At 44.4% G+C, this 14,989-nt stretch overlaps 1 protein-coding gene across 1 annotated transcript in view; it reads right to left on the bottom strand.

The window, feature by feature from the left end:
• The window catches only part of LOC148018706 (phosphatidylinositol 4-kinase beta 1-like), a 51,070-nt gene extending 38,636 nt beyond the window's left edge, over positions 1 to 12,434 (bottom strand). Inside the window, exon 1 of the mRNA XM_087661026.1 lies at positions 10,214 to 12,434. Within this exon, the coding sequence (XP_087517152.1) occupies positions 10,214 to 11,767 (1,554 nt within the window). The 5' untranslated portion in view covers positions 11,768 to 12,434. The remainder of the gene's footprint in view (positions 1 to 10,213) is intronic.
• Between the last annotated feature and the right edge of the window lie 2,555 nt (positions 12,435 to 14,989).

The raw sequence follows: 14,989 nt of genomic DNA, 5'->3' as shown, positions 1-14,989 counted from the left end.
GTTTAATGTTGTACTGACTTTGATGGATTCTTATCATTATATCATTATAATGTACCAAATCGCCCTGATGCAGGAGGATATGAACTAGGCGCCGTCACGCAGCAGGCACTAGGCGGAGCACAGCATCACGAAGCTTGGTTGGTGGCACATGGAGGCTTGGCAGTGGAAAGTTGGCCTTGGCCAGATATAGAAGGAGGGAGGTTGTAAGCACTGCACACAGCAACTTTTGGAAACCCCAAAGCACTGCATTTGGTCATGTGAGGAGGCGCAACTCGTGTGGAGAGGAGCATGTCGTATCCTTCGACGTATAGCACCCAGGCTTGGGTGTATCTCATGGGGAGCTTTTTGTTGGCAGGCAGTCAACCACGGCCGTCACCTTTTGTATGAGGCCGGGATGCAGGACACGATATTCATGATCGAGGCAGGGTCGTGCGCAGTGGTCAGTCTGGAGTCTCTACCCATCCGCCAGGTACTGGAGCCCACAGCAAACCACTCGGAGGTAAGGGAGATCATAGGGAGTCTTACTGGATGGCATATATGGAAGGCGCGGTGCCAGGAGGCTTTCGGCGGAGAGAGACTTTCAGCACATGCGACCTTAGCAGAGCTCTGGACCTCCATTATCCACTCCCTTCTCGGCCGATGGGATCAGGTGCAGGGCGAGTCCAGGGCTCATCAGGAGCTCCGTGGTCACTTCATGCGCACTTGGGGCGGTCAAGGTTTGTTCTTTGTGATGCAGGCAGGCAACCCCAGTTGGCGATATACCCCCCCCCCCCCATGGCTTCTTGCCCCCATCCCCCCTAGACCACCTTGAGAGGCTTGTATACATGATGTATTGGTAACTTCGCATCAGCTCCAGCTAGTCTGTTGAGCATGAGCACTCTGTTGTAATCAGTTTTTTAAGTAATATAATCAGCCACATTTTGCTTGCAAAAAAAAAAATATACAAAATCACCCATGATTCGAGAGAAGGTATTAGTGGATATGTTAGTTCATGTGTGAGTCTGTGCATGCCAAAGAGGGTTGGGTACACTCTAGATATTTTAGGCATTTTATATTTGTCATTTTGATGGTGTTTATAGCATTTATTGCTGGCCAACCTAACATCATTTATGGTTTAGATTTGACCTATATATTCTGGGGCTCCTCCTCCTCAATTTGTATCATTCACCTCCTACAGGTTTTGGTGGAGAGATGGAGCAAGTGCTAGTGCCTTCACAACCAATGACTCACATTGGATTTGTTTTGTCTCATATCTTGATGTATAGATTCCATTTCCCAAGCATCTCTTTGCTACTAAGTTATTTGTGCGGTGTTTTTTTCTTTTGCAATGTTTCTCTTTCCTTTATCTCTTGTGTTCAACAGTTTTCCACACTTCCATCATTGCATCCACTTCTAACACTTAGTTTCACATTTGAGAAGACCGACCTCCGTCAATTATCTTACTTTTTGGGGATGGAGGTTGCAACATTGTACATGGCAGTCTTCAAGACAATCTCTCTTGCTTGCTTCACTCACTTAGCTCGCCGAGCTTTGCTTCCGCCTATCTTTTTTGCCTCTTACCACATTTCCTCCCTCCCCTCCTCCCCACACTTCCTCTTCTTTGTCATTGATATCCAAAAGTGGTAGGGATAGTCTTGTTTGTTTTGTAATGGTCTGACCATCCCTTCTCTCCTTTTCAGGCATTGTTACCCAATACGCGAAAAACTCCTAAAAAACCTAACTTAATACTAAATCTTTGGAAAACAAAACAAAAGCCTTTTTTTTTTAAAGTCCATTGTGTTTCCATCCACCTTTGCAGGAGTTAGTAGGCCACTGGGCAACCAATGCGCACCCTTTGTCCGATGCTCTTGCCTCTTTGGAGTAAACACTTAGACTCCCTCTGTAAGACAACCATCGCCTCTGTAGTTTTGGTAGGTCACTATGCAACAAACATGCACCCTTTCCTCGATGCCCTGGCTACTTTAGGGTGGGATGCCCTAGGAAAAAGAAAAGAAAAATGGCTTGGGCCTGTTTGCAAACCCTTTTTAGTTCCAATTTTGGGCCTAAGAGGCGTTGTTGAGCTAAAATTCAAAACTCTAATTAATTAATTAATTTAACCTTTTACTAAAAAATAAACATAGTCTTAGAGAGTTTCAATGTCCCACATGCAAACCCTAATTGGCGAGGCCCCTACCTTTCTATAAATAGACAAGTGGCTCTCCCATTTAATCAATCTCGTTTTTGCAAATTGCAAGTGCCATAACTTTGTTGCCCACACCCCATTCTTGGAGGATATCTTAGTCAAAGCTACCCCTGATGCCAGGAGGCATATTCCACGGTGGATTCCGTGAGGTTTTACGGTGGATTCCGTAAACTTAGATAACCGGGGCTCATACGCAAAGAGGATTCTTTGTGCGAGAAGTTGATGGGGACGCCTGTCCTTTTCGGGCGTTTCATTAATTTAGTGTGTACATGGGTGATTCCATAGCGGGTGATTCCGCAAAATGCATATTAAATTAATAAACGTTTATGAGTTTAGAGTGCGCACTCGTAATAAATTAAGGTTAGGATTTATTTCTAACCAGTTGATTTATTTATGTAGCTGAAGACTGCTAGGTATTCACTTTTGTCGGTTTAATTGTGTTATTTTACTAACGATTGTGAATGCTTCAGTTGATGTGTAGAGATAGCAGCAGTGGCGGAGGAAAGCATTGGAGTCTAGCGGGTTTTCGACCTTTCGACTATATTTTGATAGGCGCCACGCCTATATTTTGATTATGTCTATAGAGACATCGACTATTTATTATTATTTTGTATGCGCTTATGCGCCTGGATATGTTATTTTTATTTGGACATTGAGATTGGGCGTGCCAGACTCTTTGGGCACCGTCCATTAGCTTTATTTTCCTATTTTTTGTAGAAAGCAAACTCAAAAGCTAAAAGCTTGTCATATTTTCGTAATTGGGCTATTTTTGAGCAAAAAGATTGGAAATATATATTAAATACATGCTTTGTGAAGCGCTCACACAAGGCATGGGGGAGATTCAACCCAATTTGTCTCTTGTCTCATGTCGTGCTTGCTTTTACATTGGTCTTTGTGCTAAAAAGTAGAGTACTTTTGTTCTTGGGGACCTTTGGGAATTCACTACGTGAGCTACCTGCGTCCGATCTGCGCACCAACCCCACACTATCTACCATCGTTTGGTACTTGTTTGCAGCCTTCTCGCTGTCCTCTTCTCATTTTGCTACTACCTACTATCCACCTTCACTTGGAGGCTGCATTTAAAGCCTAGTGACCAACGGAGACTATATTTGCTGCATCTAGCACTTCGTCTAGTGCCGACGACATCTGCCAAGGCTGCATTTTTATCTCTGGTTGCTGTCCTAATCGCCATTATTGAGCTAAAACACACTTTACAACTAATTAGCATTTTTAAACAGCCCCAAAACATGCTTAATTAATGAAAAACCAATTTTGGTGCATAGTTCGAGAGGGTTTTAGTGGTCTTCCAACGCCCTATTTTTTTGGGGCACTCTTCAACATCTATAAATAGACAGGCAGCCCACCATTCAGCCTTATTCTTTCACTCTAAATTTCAGCCATCAACCTTCAACCACGTGGCAATCTACCTTTCACAATTGCCACCACTCCACCATCAGCCCTTGCAATGCTTCATGCCTTTCTCCCTAGCTATCGCCCACTGTCTAGCGCCCTCCTCCCTGCTACATTTGGACATTTCTACCATCGCCAGCACACAGTCTACCTCCTCCAGCTTGCATTTGAGCACCCCTCCATCAAGCAACAGTTAGCAGTGATCTCCCACACCTTTTGGCGACCTTCTACAACTTGCGTTTGGCCTTCACCACTCTAGGCGGCAATTGGTGTCACTCTTCATCCAGCTGTCTCCTACTCACCTACATTTGCAGCCTCCTGGTGTCACCACCTTCCTCTTCCACCTTCCACAGCTGTCACCAGCATCTCTCTATGTCGCTCAACAACCCTCCTCTCTCCGACACTCCAACTAGTGCTCATAAGACTTGGGATCCATCTCCACTGGCCATCACTCTCCAACACTACATTGCTCTGCCCTTTTGTACACTCTTACATTCATTTACGGCATTCATTCACTTCAAAGTTTCTTCTCTCTGTGTTTGTCTTTGTGTTTTGTGTTTTGCATTTGGGGTTTGAGTTTTGCTTGTCTCTATCTGAGTCTTTGTATTTCAATCTTGGTAGTACATGCTATGTTTCCTCAGTGCAAGCCCTGGTGTATCTTCACAACCACGTCATTTCAAATTTGCATTTATTGATCAAGCTACCACTAGCCTACCATGTCATCACCAGCCTATTACATTTGATGTTTTTCTCTCTCCTCTACCTATTTGGCATTAATCCAACTGCCTACTGTTGCATTTGCTACTGCCAAACACTGATGAAGGCTACTTTATTGAGAAACCCTTCACCTGTAGTTTGTGTTTTTGTGTTTCTGCGTTTTGCGCTTAGGGTTTGCAGCCCCAAAAAGGGGCGCCATCCTAGACTAACTATGCCTATTTATAGGCCACTCTCTCATTCATTCCTCACAACTGATTCATTCAGTCCGTCCCCTCTTCTCTCCACCCTCTCCACTGCCCTCACCCCCTTTCAAGAGGACATTGTGGTTCGTGGTTCGTGGCTATCTTCATCATCTTCCTTGTGCTACAGCACCCTTGTTCCCTTGTATCACATTCACTCCATGATTCAAGTCTTCATCATTCCATTCATTAGAGTTTCTTCTCTCTTCTCTTCTCTTCTCCATGTTTGCCGAGTTCACTCCGTGTTCCACCAACCCTACTGTCTCGCTGGTACGTTATCTTTTGACATGGTATCAGAGCTAGATCTGCTCAAACAGCGGCAAAGATCCTCCACTCCAGTGAAGGCAAAGACCGGTGGCGAATTCGGCATCCACTTCTCTTCTTCTTCCGCTGCATCAAATTCTCGTTTTTGCAAATTTTAGGTGTTTTCAACTTGCTCCCCACACCCCTTTTGCGGAGGACATCGCAATCTCAGCTATCCCTTGATGTTATCTACAGTCTGGCACCTTTTTCTAGCCTTCCACCCGCAGTTTGCAGCTGTTTACAGCAGAACGACTGTTGCTGATCACTCTCCATTCAGAAAACAATCTCGTTTTTGCAAATTTCAGGTATTTCAGCTTGCTGCCCACACTCCAAACATGGAGGACATCGCGATCCAAGCTTGCCATTGCTATCTACAACAGTTTGGCGCCTATCTCCAGCCTATCACACACTGTTTGGAGCTGATTTCAGCATATTGACTACTCTTGCTGTTTTTTTTCCTGCATTTTTAGTCTTTCTCTCTCCTGCAGGCTGTCATGCCTGCGTTTTTAGTCTTTCTCTCACCTGCTACGTACGTTTTTAGTCTCTCTCTCCTACAAGCTGTCCTGCCTGCGTTTTTTATCTCTCTCTTCTCACCTGCGTTTTTCTCCTGGTTGCAACCTCTTACTGCTGGTCACTTCCTCCTCCCACTGGCAACTCGCTTCCAACCCTTCCACTACCCTCCCACCCCTTGAGGCGGACATTGCGGTTCGTGCTTCACACTACCCTCACACCCCTTGAGGCAGACATTGCAGTTCGTGGTTCATGGTGGCTGACCTCTTCCTTCTTTAGCAAGGCAGACTGGTATCCATGGCTTCTTTACCAACAGATGTCCAAACTATTGGGTGCTCCTACTGTGGCATCACCGAACACACCACCGATGCTTGCCAACTTCGACCTTTGCTCCCCACCCCCCCGGAGTATATGCATCTTCCACCAAGCACCCCTTGTGCCACCTCTCCTTTCTGGACCATAGAGATCGTTCTACATCGGCTATCAGAGTACTATGCTCAAGGCAATAAGACACATCCGATGCGCACTAAGTCCTTACAAGCACATGGAGGATTGATTGGCGCTACGACCTCCTGGAGATCGTCGCAATGCCAGCGGCAGTCTTCTCCCACTTATTTTCAGGTACAGTGGCTTCCACGAACTATGGCTCTGCAGTCTGCTCCATCGAGAGAGAGTGATTGTTTGATACCGTCTCCTCATCAGTCTACTCCTGAGAGAGAGAGTGGCTGTTCAACTCCTTCCTCTTCTTCGACTACCCAGTTTGCTCCGCTAAGAGACCACAACCGTTGCCCACCTTTTGCTCATTCTAAGCCCCACCCTTCCCCACCCTCGACTACTCAAGTTCGAGAGGCTACCTCTAGGAGCTCTTCAGCACCCCAAATACCTTCTTCGACACAACCGGTGGCACTTCCTTCGTCATCAAACATTTTAGAGTCCATGATCCATGAGTTTTTGGATTCCCTATCTACTTTAGAGAGGGATTCAGAGGGGGATGTTATTTCTTTGCCCTCAGAGAGGGACATCTACTTCTTCTTAAACTTCAGCAAAAGGCCCTCCACCTCCCGCATCAAAGGGGAAACCTACTCCGCATGAAGTTCTTCACCCATCCTCTACTTTCTTAGGGTGGCTATCTTCGACCAGTCATCTCTTCTACTGATACCCAGGATCTTCAGGTACCACCTAGATCGGGACCTCGGAGGTTCAACCGTGACTTGGTGACGAGGCCTTCGTATTCCTTCCCGCATGGATGGATGGAGCTAGTGGCTTCTCTCCCGAGGTTGAGTTTCGGGTTCTCCAATTCACTCTGTCTACTGGTCTTTCCTGCGGGTTCCCTTTCCGGTGGAAATCTTGGATCTTAGGGATCCTCTACATCTTCTTCCTTCTCTTCTTCTTGCCTTCGTCCCTTGGTCAACATAAAGCCACATCCTGAGATTGAGTACGAGCATATCCTTATGGTTCTCAGCACCACACAAAGTCTGACATTCCTCCTATGCATTGCATGTTTTCATCATCTTTGTACTAGGGCGCTTGGGCAAGTGAACAATTTCCCCACAAAGGACACTCTCCAAGTGGCACCTGCTGCATGAGCATTCTTCAGCATGTAGCATTGCATCTCCACCTCACTGTTCTCTTGTTTCCCTTTTTAGGCCTAAGAGGGGGTGTTGAGAAACCCTTCACCTGCAGTTTGCGTTTTTGCATTTCTGCGTTTGCATTTAGGGTTTGCAGCCCCAAAAAGGGGTGCCATCCTAGACTGACTATGCCTATTTATAGGCCACTCTCTCATTCATTCCTCACGGTTGATTCATTCAGTCCGTCACCTCTTCTCTCCAGCCTCTCCGCTGCCCTCACCCCCTTCAGGAGGACATTGTGGTTCGTGGTTCGTGGCTGCCTTCATCATCTTCCTTGTGCTATAGCACCCTTGTTCCCTTGTATCACATTCACTCCATGATTCGGGTCTTCATCATTCCATTCATTAGAGTTTCTTCTCTCTTCTCTTCTCTTCTCCATGTTTGCCGAGTTCACTCCGTGTTCCTCCCTGCCAACCCTACTGTCTCGCTGGTACGTCATCTTTTGACATACTTTGCTATGATTCAAGATCTGCCAAAGTGCGATACACTCTCCAACTCATACTTTTTGCCTCAGTCCTTGAAACATGGAAGTTTGGGCCCTAAGGATCAGTATTCCTTCACTGCATAGTGTGTTTTGGAGCAACTTTGCCTTTTAAGGTTCATGATCAGAGGTGAGACAAAAAGCAATCTTTATTCCTAGTTTGTTCCCACATGAGCGTGACGAAACAATGCTCTCTGAAAAGTCTCCATAACTCTTTGGAATCCTAGCTCAAGAATAGCTAGTACATATCTCTCTCCAACTAAGCAAGGAAAACTCTTTTCTTTCACCATGTGAAGCACCTGAAGAGGAACCTTGCCTATTTGTGGATGGCAAATCCCAGCGCCACCTCTCTCTATAGGTGTGCTCTAGCCTTGCGGCAATCATCATCATACCAACCATTCCAATGTATCAGCCCAAAAGTAGCTCACTATGTGGGCTAAGAGTGGAAAAAAGTTGTATTGCTATTGCATGAAAAACCTCACTAAAATGCTAAGTGAGCTCAAGTAGTGGAGTGGAGGGTTTAACATCATACAATAGTCTGAAGATCTCTCCTAAGCAGATGCCCATTGTCTCCATGGAAAAGATCTTGGGTGTCAAGGAATTGTGCGCGGGGCACTACTCTGTGTACTAAAGATCCACTATGAATGAGAATAGGCTTGGTCAACTATAACCCCAATGGGCCATTGGGATATTGTAAGATTGTGGATATGGGGAATGGGCATTTTGTGGGGTCAAGGGGAAGGGGGGGGGGGGGGGGGGGGGTTTTGGTTTTCTGTGTTTGAGGTTGCTAATACGTAGTCCACCATGCTTACACCATGTCAACAAGGGTAGAATGTGAATGCTCCTAATGAGGAAAATCTGCAAAAAATTGTGCTAAATTTGTGGCTTTTCACAATTTGCCTCCACTTCCACTCCAAATTTGGAGCTTTCTACAAATTTGTAGAAATTCACTTCTACCAATTTCACTTCCAACATTGGGGTTTTCAACAACTTCGAACAAATACTATAATTGACCTCCATGTGGAGAATTCTTTGACATTGATTGCAATTCATTTGACATTAGGCAACATCCAACACAAATCAATAACAATTTCTTAATTTCCTTTTCAATTTCAGTTCACTTTAAAAATTGGGACTTCTTTCCAATGTGTCTTTCTCGACCATCAAATTACCCACTCCAACATTGTCCTTGAAATTCCCAACCCTTGACCCGCAAATGTTGGGGGCTTTTGCTCGTGCATTGAAGATATCATCTGTTAGCTTGTTTGAGTCCATTTGGGTCAATATTGAAGACAAATTGTGCAATTGGGGATAGTTCACTTAGCATTCAGACTAGGTACCTGCTGCTGCCATCTGTTTGGGGAAACTTACAGCCTTCAACCACTCTATTTGGCCTTCACTTGTCTGCCACATCTCAGGTAAAGCACATTCATTTGTATTTTTAATTTCAACATGCTCTCTCTCTTTAGTTCTTCAAAACAAGAAGAGAAAGGTATATTCAATTCTTCAACTTGATACTCCAAACAGGCATTACTCAATTACCATTGTGGTTGCCCTTTCTTTTGAGGTCATATTTTCTCTCTTCATTTATTGGATAGAATTATTTGGTGATCACTCATAATGACCAGCACCAATAATGATCTCTTAGGCATGCTTGAAGCTAACAACAAGATCAATGGCACAAACAATCCTGCATGGGCTGATGATATGAAGAGGCATGTCCTCATGGCCAAGAAATCTAGAATATTTTATGTGGCACCAAGCAATGGCTTGTGTCTCACAAATCCAACCCACCTTTTGGCTCTATGTCAAGAGATGACACTCATGATGCGGAGTCATCTTCAGCAACTTCAATGTCCCCACTCAAGAACAAATCTATTGGGATGGTCATGACGCCCATAAGGGGGCTATCATCATGTGTGGCAACAACGCCTTGCATATTCTCAAAGGCTTTGATAATGTACAGGTCATCACGTGTGCACTCCTATGCTCTTGCAAGATGTTCCCTGTGTGCTAGGTAACAAGAAGAATCTAATATCTTTCTCAACCATTGCTAATTCCAGCTTTCAAGCCATTTTCCATGGCCTTCAGTGTGCAGTCTATGATGTAACCAACCTTTTATATCGACTAGTATCAAGGGCTCTAACAAAAACTGAATTTTGAAATACAGAGTAAACATGAGATGAACATATGAACAAAAATGGAGAGAGAAAGCAAGCAGAATATACAAGGCCAAAATCATAATGACAACCCCACAAAGAAGAAGAGGGTTTGAGTAACCCAAAAGTGACACATGAACTGAGTAAAGGCTGGTCAACCGTACACTGATCCAACTGCCTTTTGGCAACAGTCACCTACTACAAAGCTGACAGCTGTTATACCTGAAAATAGTATGAACTGGCTTCACCCTCAAGCCCCTTAACCAAGAATGGCACACCAAGGAACCAAACATTTCTCACTGAAATTTTAAATAATAATGCTATCCCAAATTGAAGAACATATATATACATCTGTTTCTACTGTAGAGTCAGTAAGGCAAAGACAGCTCCTGAAGCAGATTTCAAGGAACCACCCTTTTTAAACAAGAGTTCTCTTCCTAATCTAATGTGCAGACTATTTCCATAGAACGTAAGGTGAAGATAGCTCCCAAAGCAAATTTCAAGAAACCGCCCTTTTTTAACATGAGCTTCTCTTCCTAAGCTATCTGCATAGAATGCTTAAAACTAGCAGAAGCCAAACTTACTGTGAAGAGTCCACTGCCGAAATTTGGGCTCATTTCACCTGGCCTTGGCATTGACCACCTTACAGATGCAGTAGCTGGCTTATCTTCACCATTTTGTTTGTACACAACATCAACTGGTGTTTCTGACATGCAACTCTCAAATTTAGAATCTGCCTCAGTGATTTTCTTTTCTTGGTAAAACCCATTCCTGACATTGGGTTCTGCAGCCTTTAAACTGTCTTTGTGTTCTCCTGGAAAGGAGCCATCACCACCTGTTTTTGGCCCTTCCTCGACAGTGACAGCTCCACTATCGTCAAACCTGTCCTTGAACAGCTTTTTCAGGATACTTGAAGGGCTCATTCCATCTTCTCGACGTACATTGAAGATTCTTGACTCTTCAATATTCCGATCCTTGAATAACCTTTTAAAAAAGCCATCTGTCCCAGGACTGCTTTCAGAATTGCTTAGAGCAGAAGCTTCAACTGACAACACAGGCAACACCTTGTCTTCTTCTTCAGGGTGAACTCTGAAAAACCTACGGAAGAGAAAAAACTCAGGACCATCCTCCTCCTCAATGCTCGAGGTCCCTTTTTCCTCCTCATCAGTTCTCTCTTTGTCATCTACTCTTTCACGATCATCATTCTTGTCGCGAAAAAGGCGTTTGAAAAACCCTTCCTCCTCCCCAATCTTGCTTGCAGCTCTCTCTTCTGTTTCTGGTTTGTCCTTAAACAACCGTCTGAAGAAACTCTCAGAATTGACCAAGTCATCACTCCGTACAGCTTTTTCTTCATCCTCTTTCTCTTTCAAAATTCTACGGAAAAAGCTATCAGACTCTACTTCCTTGGGCCGCTCTATTATTTCATCATCATCCTTGGTCTGAAATTTTTTCAAGAATGCATCACGCACTTTTGGACCTGGCATCAACTTCTTTAAAACCTTTAATGATGAATCCAGGTCATCCGAGGGACTTCTAATGACTTCTTCTTCACTCACAGGAGCAGGGGATGCAACCGGTGATGTAGCTTTCTGTGAAGGAGGAGAACTAGTAAGATTCAGAAGCCTACGCGAGGAGAGAAGCTTGAACATGCGATTTTTGCTGCTTGGACTTGTTTCTGTTTTCTTTGGCCGTACCAATGGAGGCCAATCTCCCATCAGCGCTGCCATCTGACATTTCTCTAATAACCTCTTTACTTCTTTTGCATCGTCGGCCTCTTCAGCTTCAGCAAGTAGAAACCAATGCACTTTCAGGGCAATCTTTAATGACCTGGAACAACCATCCACCATGAACTTTTCCAATGCAGCACTTGACTTGTGCACAAGCATGTAGCATAGCTGGAAAAGGTAATTCTCGATCCCTGTCAATGGAAGGGTGTACATCCTGTTGCAGAGATAATCCCTAACTCCTTGATGCTCATGCTTGTACAAATAGCTTACGGCAATCCACTCACAAAAGAAAGCTGAATCAAAGAATCGAATAAGCCATCCATTTTCGCCAGCAGGGCTGGGATTCTTCAGTATTTCCCGGGGGGCTTCTTCATCCCCGTCTAGAGAATTGTAGCCGAGAAGGCGAACCATGGCCCTCGGCTGACCAGATCTTTCAGCTTTCAACCAATGGCAGATGCCGCTCTGTTGCTTTTGTAGTGGTGATGCCTGATGCGCATGTCGTGCACTAAGCTTGTGGCAGCCATAATCGCAATACCTGTAGATCTTCTGTGATTGAACCCCGGTCTGTCATAAAGGCCAGGTTCGTGCGCCAGTGAAAAGATTTGCCGAAAACAAGTTACTACCGCATATGTAATATAGAATTTGCTCCTCACTAACTGAACGATGTCGGAGTGTCGCTGCAGAATGGCGATGGCCAGCTGTGCAGCGGAGGCTGTGCAAGTCTCGGCCGATGGCAGAGGTGCGGCGATGAGAGGGGAGGGGATAAACAAGCCCGGTAATGGCACTGGCAATGGATAGGGTTTCTGGTGATATTAGGGCCCGGGGGGGCCGGGAAGGGGGAGGAAGGGGAAAAAATAACAAGAAAGAGCCGGGAGCGGGGGGGAGGGGGAGGGGGAGGGGGGGAAAATGAAACGGGAAAGAGAGAGGGGAGGCGGGGGAGGGAGGCGGCAGCGTGGCGATGGCGACGATGGAGCTGTGTGCGTACGTTGTGTGTGTTGTGCGATTTTGTTGTGTGTGCGCGTGCGCGCTATTTGGTGAAGACGAGGGGTGGACGAAACACAGACAGAGAGAGAGGGGAGGACGGGGGGGGGGAGGAATAAAAAATGGAAGAGCGTAGATTTACCCCCCCTTGCCTCCGCATTTGTTTACTGCCTTTTATTTAAAATCGTCCATTTTCTTTCTTTTTCTCATTTCTGTTTTGTCCCTTTTCCCTTGGTCCTCTTCTTTTATTATTTTAAGAAAAATTCAAAAATTTTGTAAACCCGGATTCCTATAGGGTTGGAGACGGGGCGGGGGAAGGGGGGCTTTTCCAATGAATTGAGTTGGCTTTTTGTTGCCAGCGCCACATGGCTTCCGTTGGCATCGGGCCCACCCCTTTCTTCACCCTCAAAGGATCGGTTCACATGCTATCATTGCTACAAGGTTAGCATTGGCTCGGACCAAAGCCAAATAAATGTCTATTTTCAAAATGTGATAAGTAACCAATAGCACTAGGACTACTTGCACAAATGAATACCCAGAAAAATATTTGTCGTCACATCTTCCTTCACCATATAAACTCCTACAAGTTGGCCCCATCTCAGTAACCCACTAACCCCGTGGTGTACGATTTGTGGGCTTGCAAAGCTCGTGAAGCTACACCTCTCATAGCAAAGGGAAGCAGTCGTGCAGACCAATGGTGCACTCGTGCATAGTAAGCAATGAAGTACACGTAATGCAACACAATTGATTTAAAATCATTTTATATAAAATATCATAACTAAAGTACTGTAGTGGAAAAGTAGGCCCCTAAGTATTTGATACTTTTTAAAATGCTTAAGTATTACATAGTTTAGATTAGTACATAATCCAATGGCATGCTCTCCTTTCAAGTGAACACACATATGCGCTTCAGGTCCCTCTTAGATCCAACTAGACCTTTTTACATGATTACAAACATTCATTTGTGGATATATATGCAATTGCATCAACTTTCACTCTCTACATGTTTTGAGAAAATTACTAAATCAAATAGTTTGCCATAAACTTTTCTGTTAAATCTTACTCCATCTAGTGATTACCAATTTAGCATGGCATTGTGGCATTAGAGACAAAGGCAATAAGTGATATGAGAAAGAGAGGGGGGGTGTGGGCATCCCTTGCCAAAAATGTCATCTCACAAGGCCTAATCTTGTCATAGGAGATGGGTTTCTTTTCTCATGCCAATGAGTGACATGTTCATGTGAGCAGATTTTCATGTTTGTTCAGCGATTCACATTGTTGTATGTGCAAAGCTCCCTTAATGCTCCACATGTAATGATGTGCAAAAATATTACCACAAACACATCTCTCTCTCTCTCTCTCTCTCTCTCTCTCTCTCTCTCTCTCTCTCTCTCTCTCTCTCTCTCTCTCTCTCTCTCTCTCTCTCTCTCTCTCTCTCTCTCTCTCTCTCTCTCTCTCTCTCTCTCTCTCTCTCTCTCTCTCTCTCTCTCTCTCTCTCTCTCATACATAATACATCCACCCATAGTCTACCCTCAAACACCCATTTTAAGTAATGTTAATTCTCATTCACACCCACTTATTTGTGCTCTTAGTTTGAAATTCATTTATGAACACTCTTTGAAGTCCTATATGCATGCCAATGGGTGTGTGTGTGTGTGTGTGTGTGTGTGTGTGCACGCGCGCGCGCGCGCGTGTGTGTGAGAGAGAGAGAGAGAGATCTTAGGTATGAAGCGCATGTTATGCTTGCCATTCACAATATGGAATCCATGTGTCTTTGTTTTTGAATAGATATAAACATGTAGATGTTGTTTCATTTGCTAATCGTACTCCTTGCCAAAAAACAATGCATGAAAATAGTGCTACCACGAACATTCGAAATTCAGCTCCAAATTAGCAAATACCCACCAAACCTTTGATTCTATGGAAATACTTTGTAAGACAGTGGAGTATCATCTGATCATCTACCATGGTTTAGGCTTGTAAGCATGACAAATCTTACCATGCCTACTTAAAGAACTATACCTTTGACACCAAGCTCAAAAATCCTTATGGTTGTCCTTTCAGGGCCAATTTAAATTATGAGCTTCATGAGTACCATCAATAAGGCTGCAAAAGCCACTAGGCGTATAATCATGGGATTTGACAAATACCACAGCTAAGAGAACATTGCATCTACCATGGGGTAGGGTGGGGCTCAAGCCTAACCAACCCCACAGAAGAAATTCTCCCTGAACATCATGCAATCAACTCCAGCCAAAATCTGATCATCACAAACTTTGACTAAGGGTAGAGAGAGAGAGAGAGAGAGAGAGAGAGAGAGAGGTGTTAAGGACTTAAGGAGGGAGAAAAATGGTGCATAAGCAAGTTCTTACAATCCAAAATCACACCATAAATCAATAATGAAAACATATAGTGTGCAAATAAACATCAATATTGCAATCTTGGATGATCTATCCCATCATCCAATAATTGGGCATGCTCACCCATATGCCAATAATCTCATCGTGATAGTCGATGCCATCGAGGAGGTAGATGCAAGGCCTAAAGTCACAAGATATGAAACCAGATGCCCCAAAGTGGCCCAAGTCTCCTCTAACATATCCCTGATCATCATGTTTAATGAAGTTGAGGCTTGAAGATTGCAAATGCTTG

The sequence above is a fragment of the Lygodium microphyllum genome, chromosome 20 (assembly GCF_053477565.2).
Source record: "Lygodium microphyllum isolate KBCC chromosome 20, Lygodium_microphyllum_v1.1.10, whole genome shotgun sequence".
NCBI lineage: Eukaryota > Viridiplantae > Streptophyta > Polypodiopsida > Schizaeales > Lygodiaceae > Lygodium > Lygodium microphyllum.
This window is presented reverse-complemented; position numbering and strand designations above follow the sequence as displayed.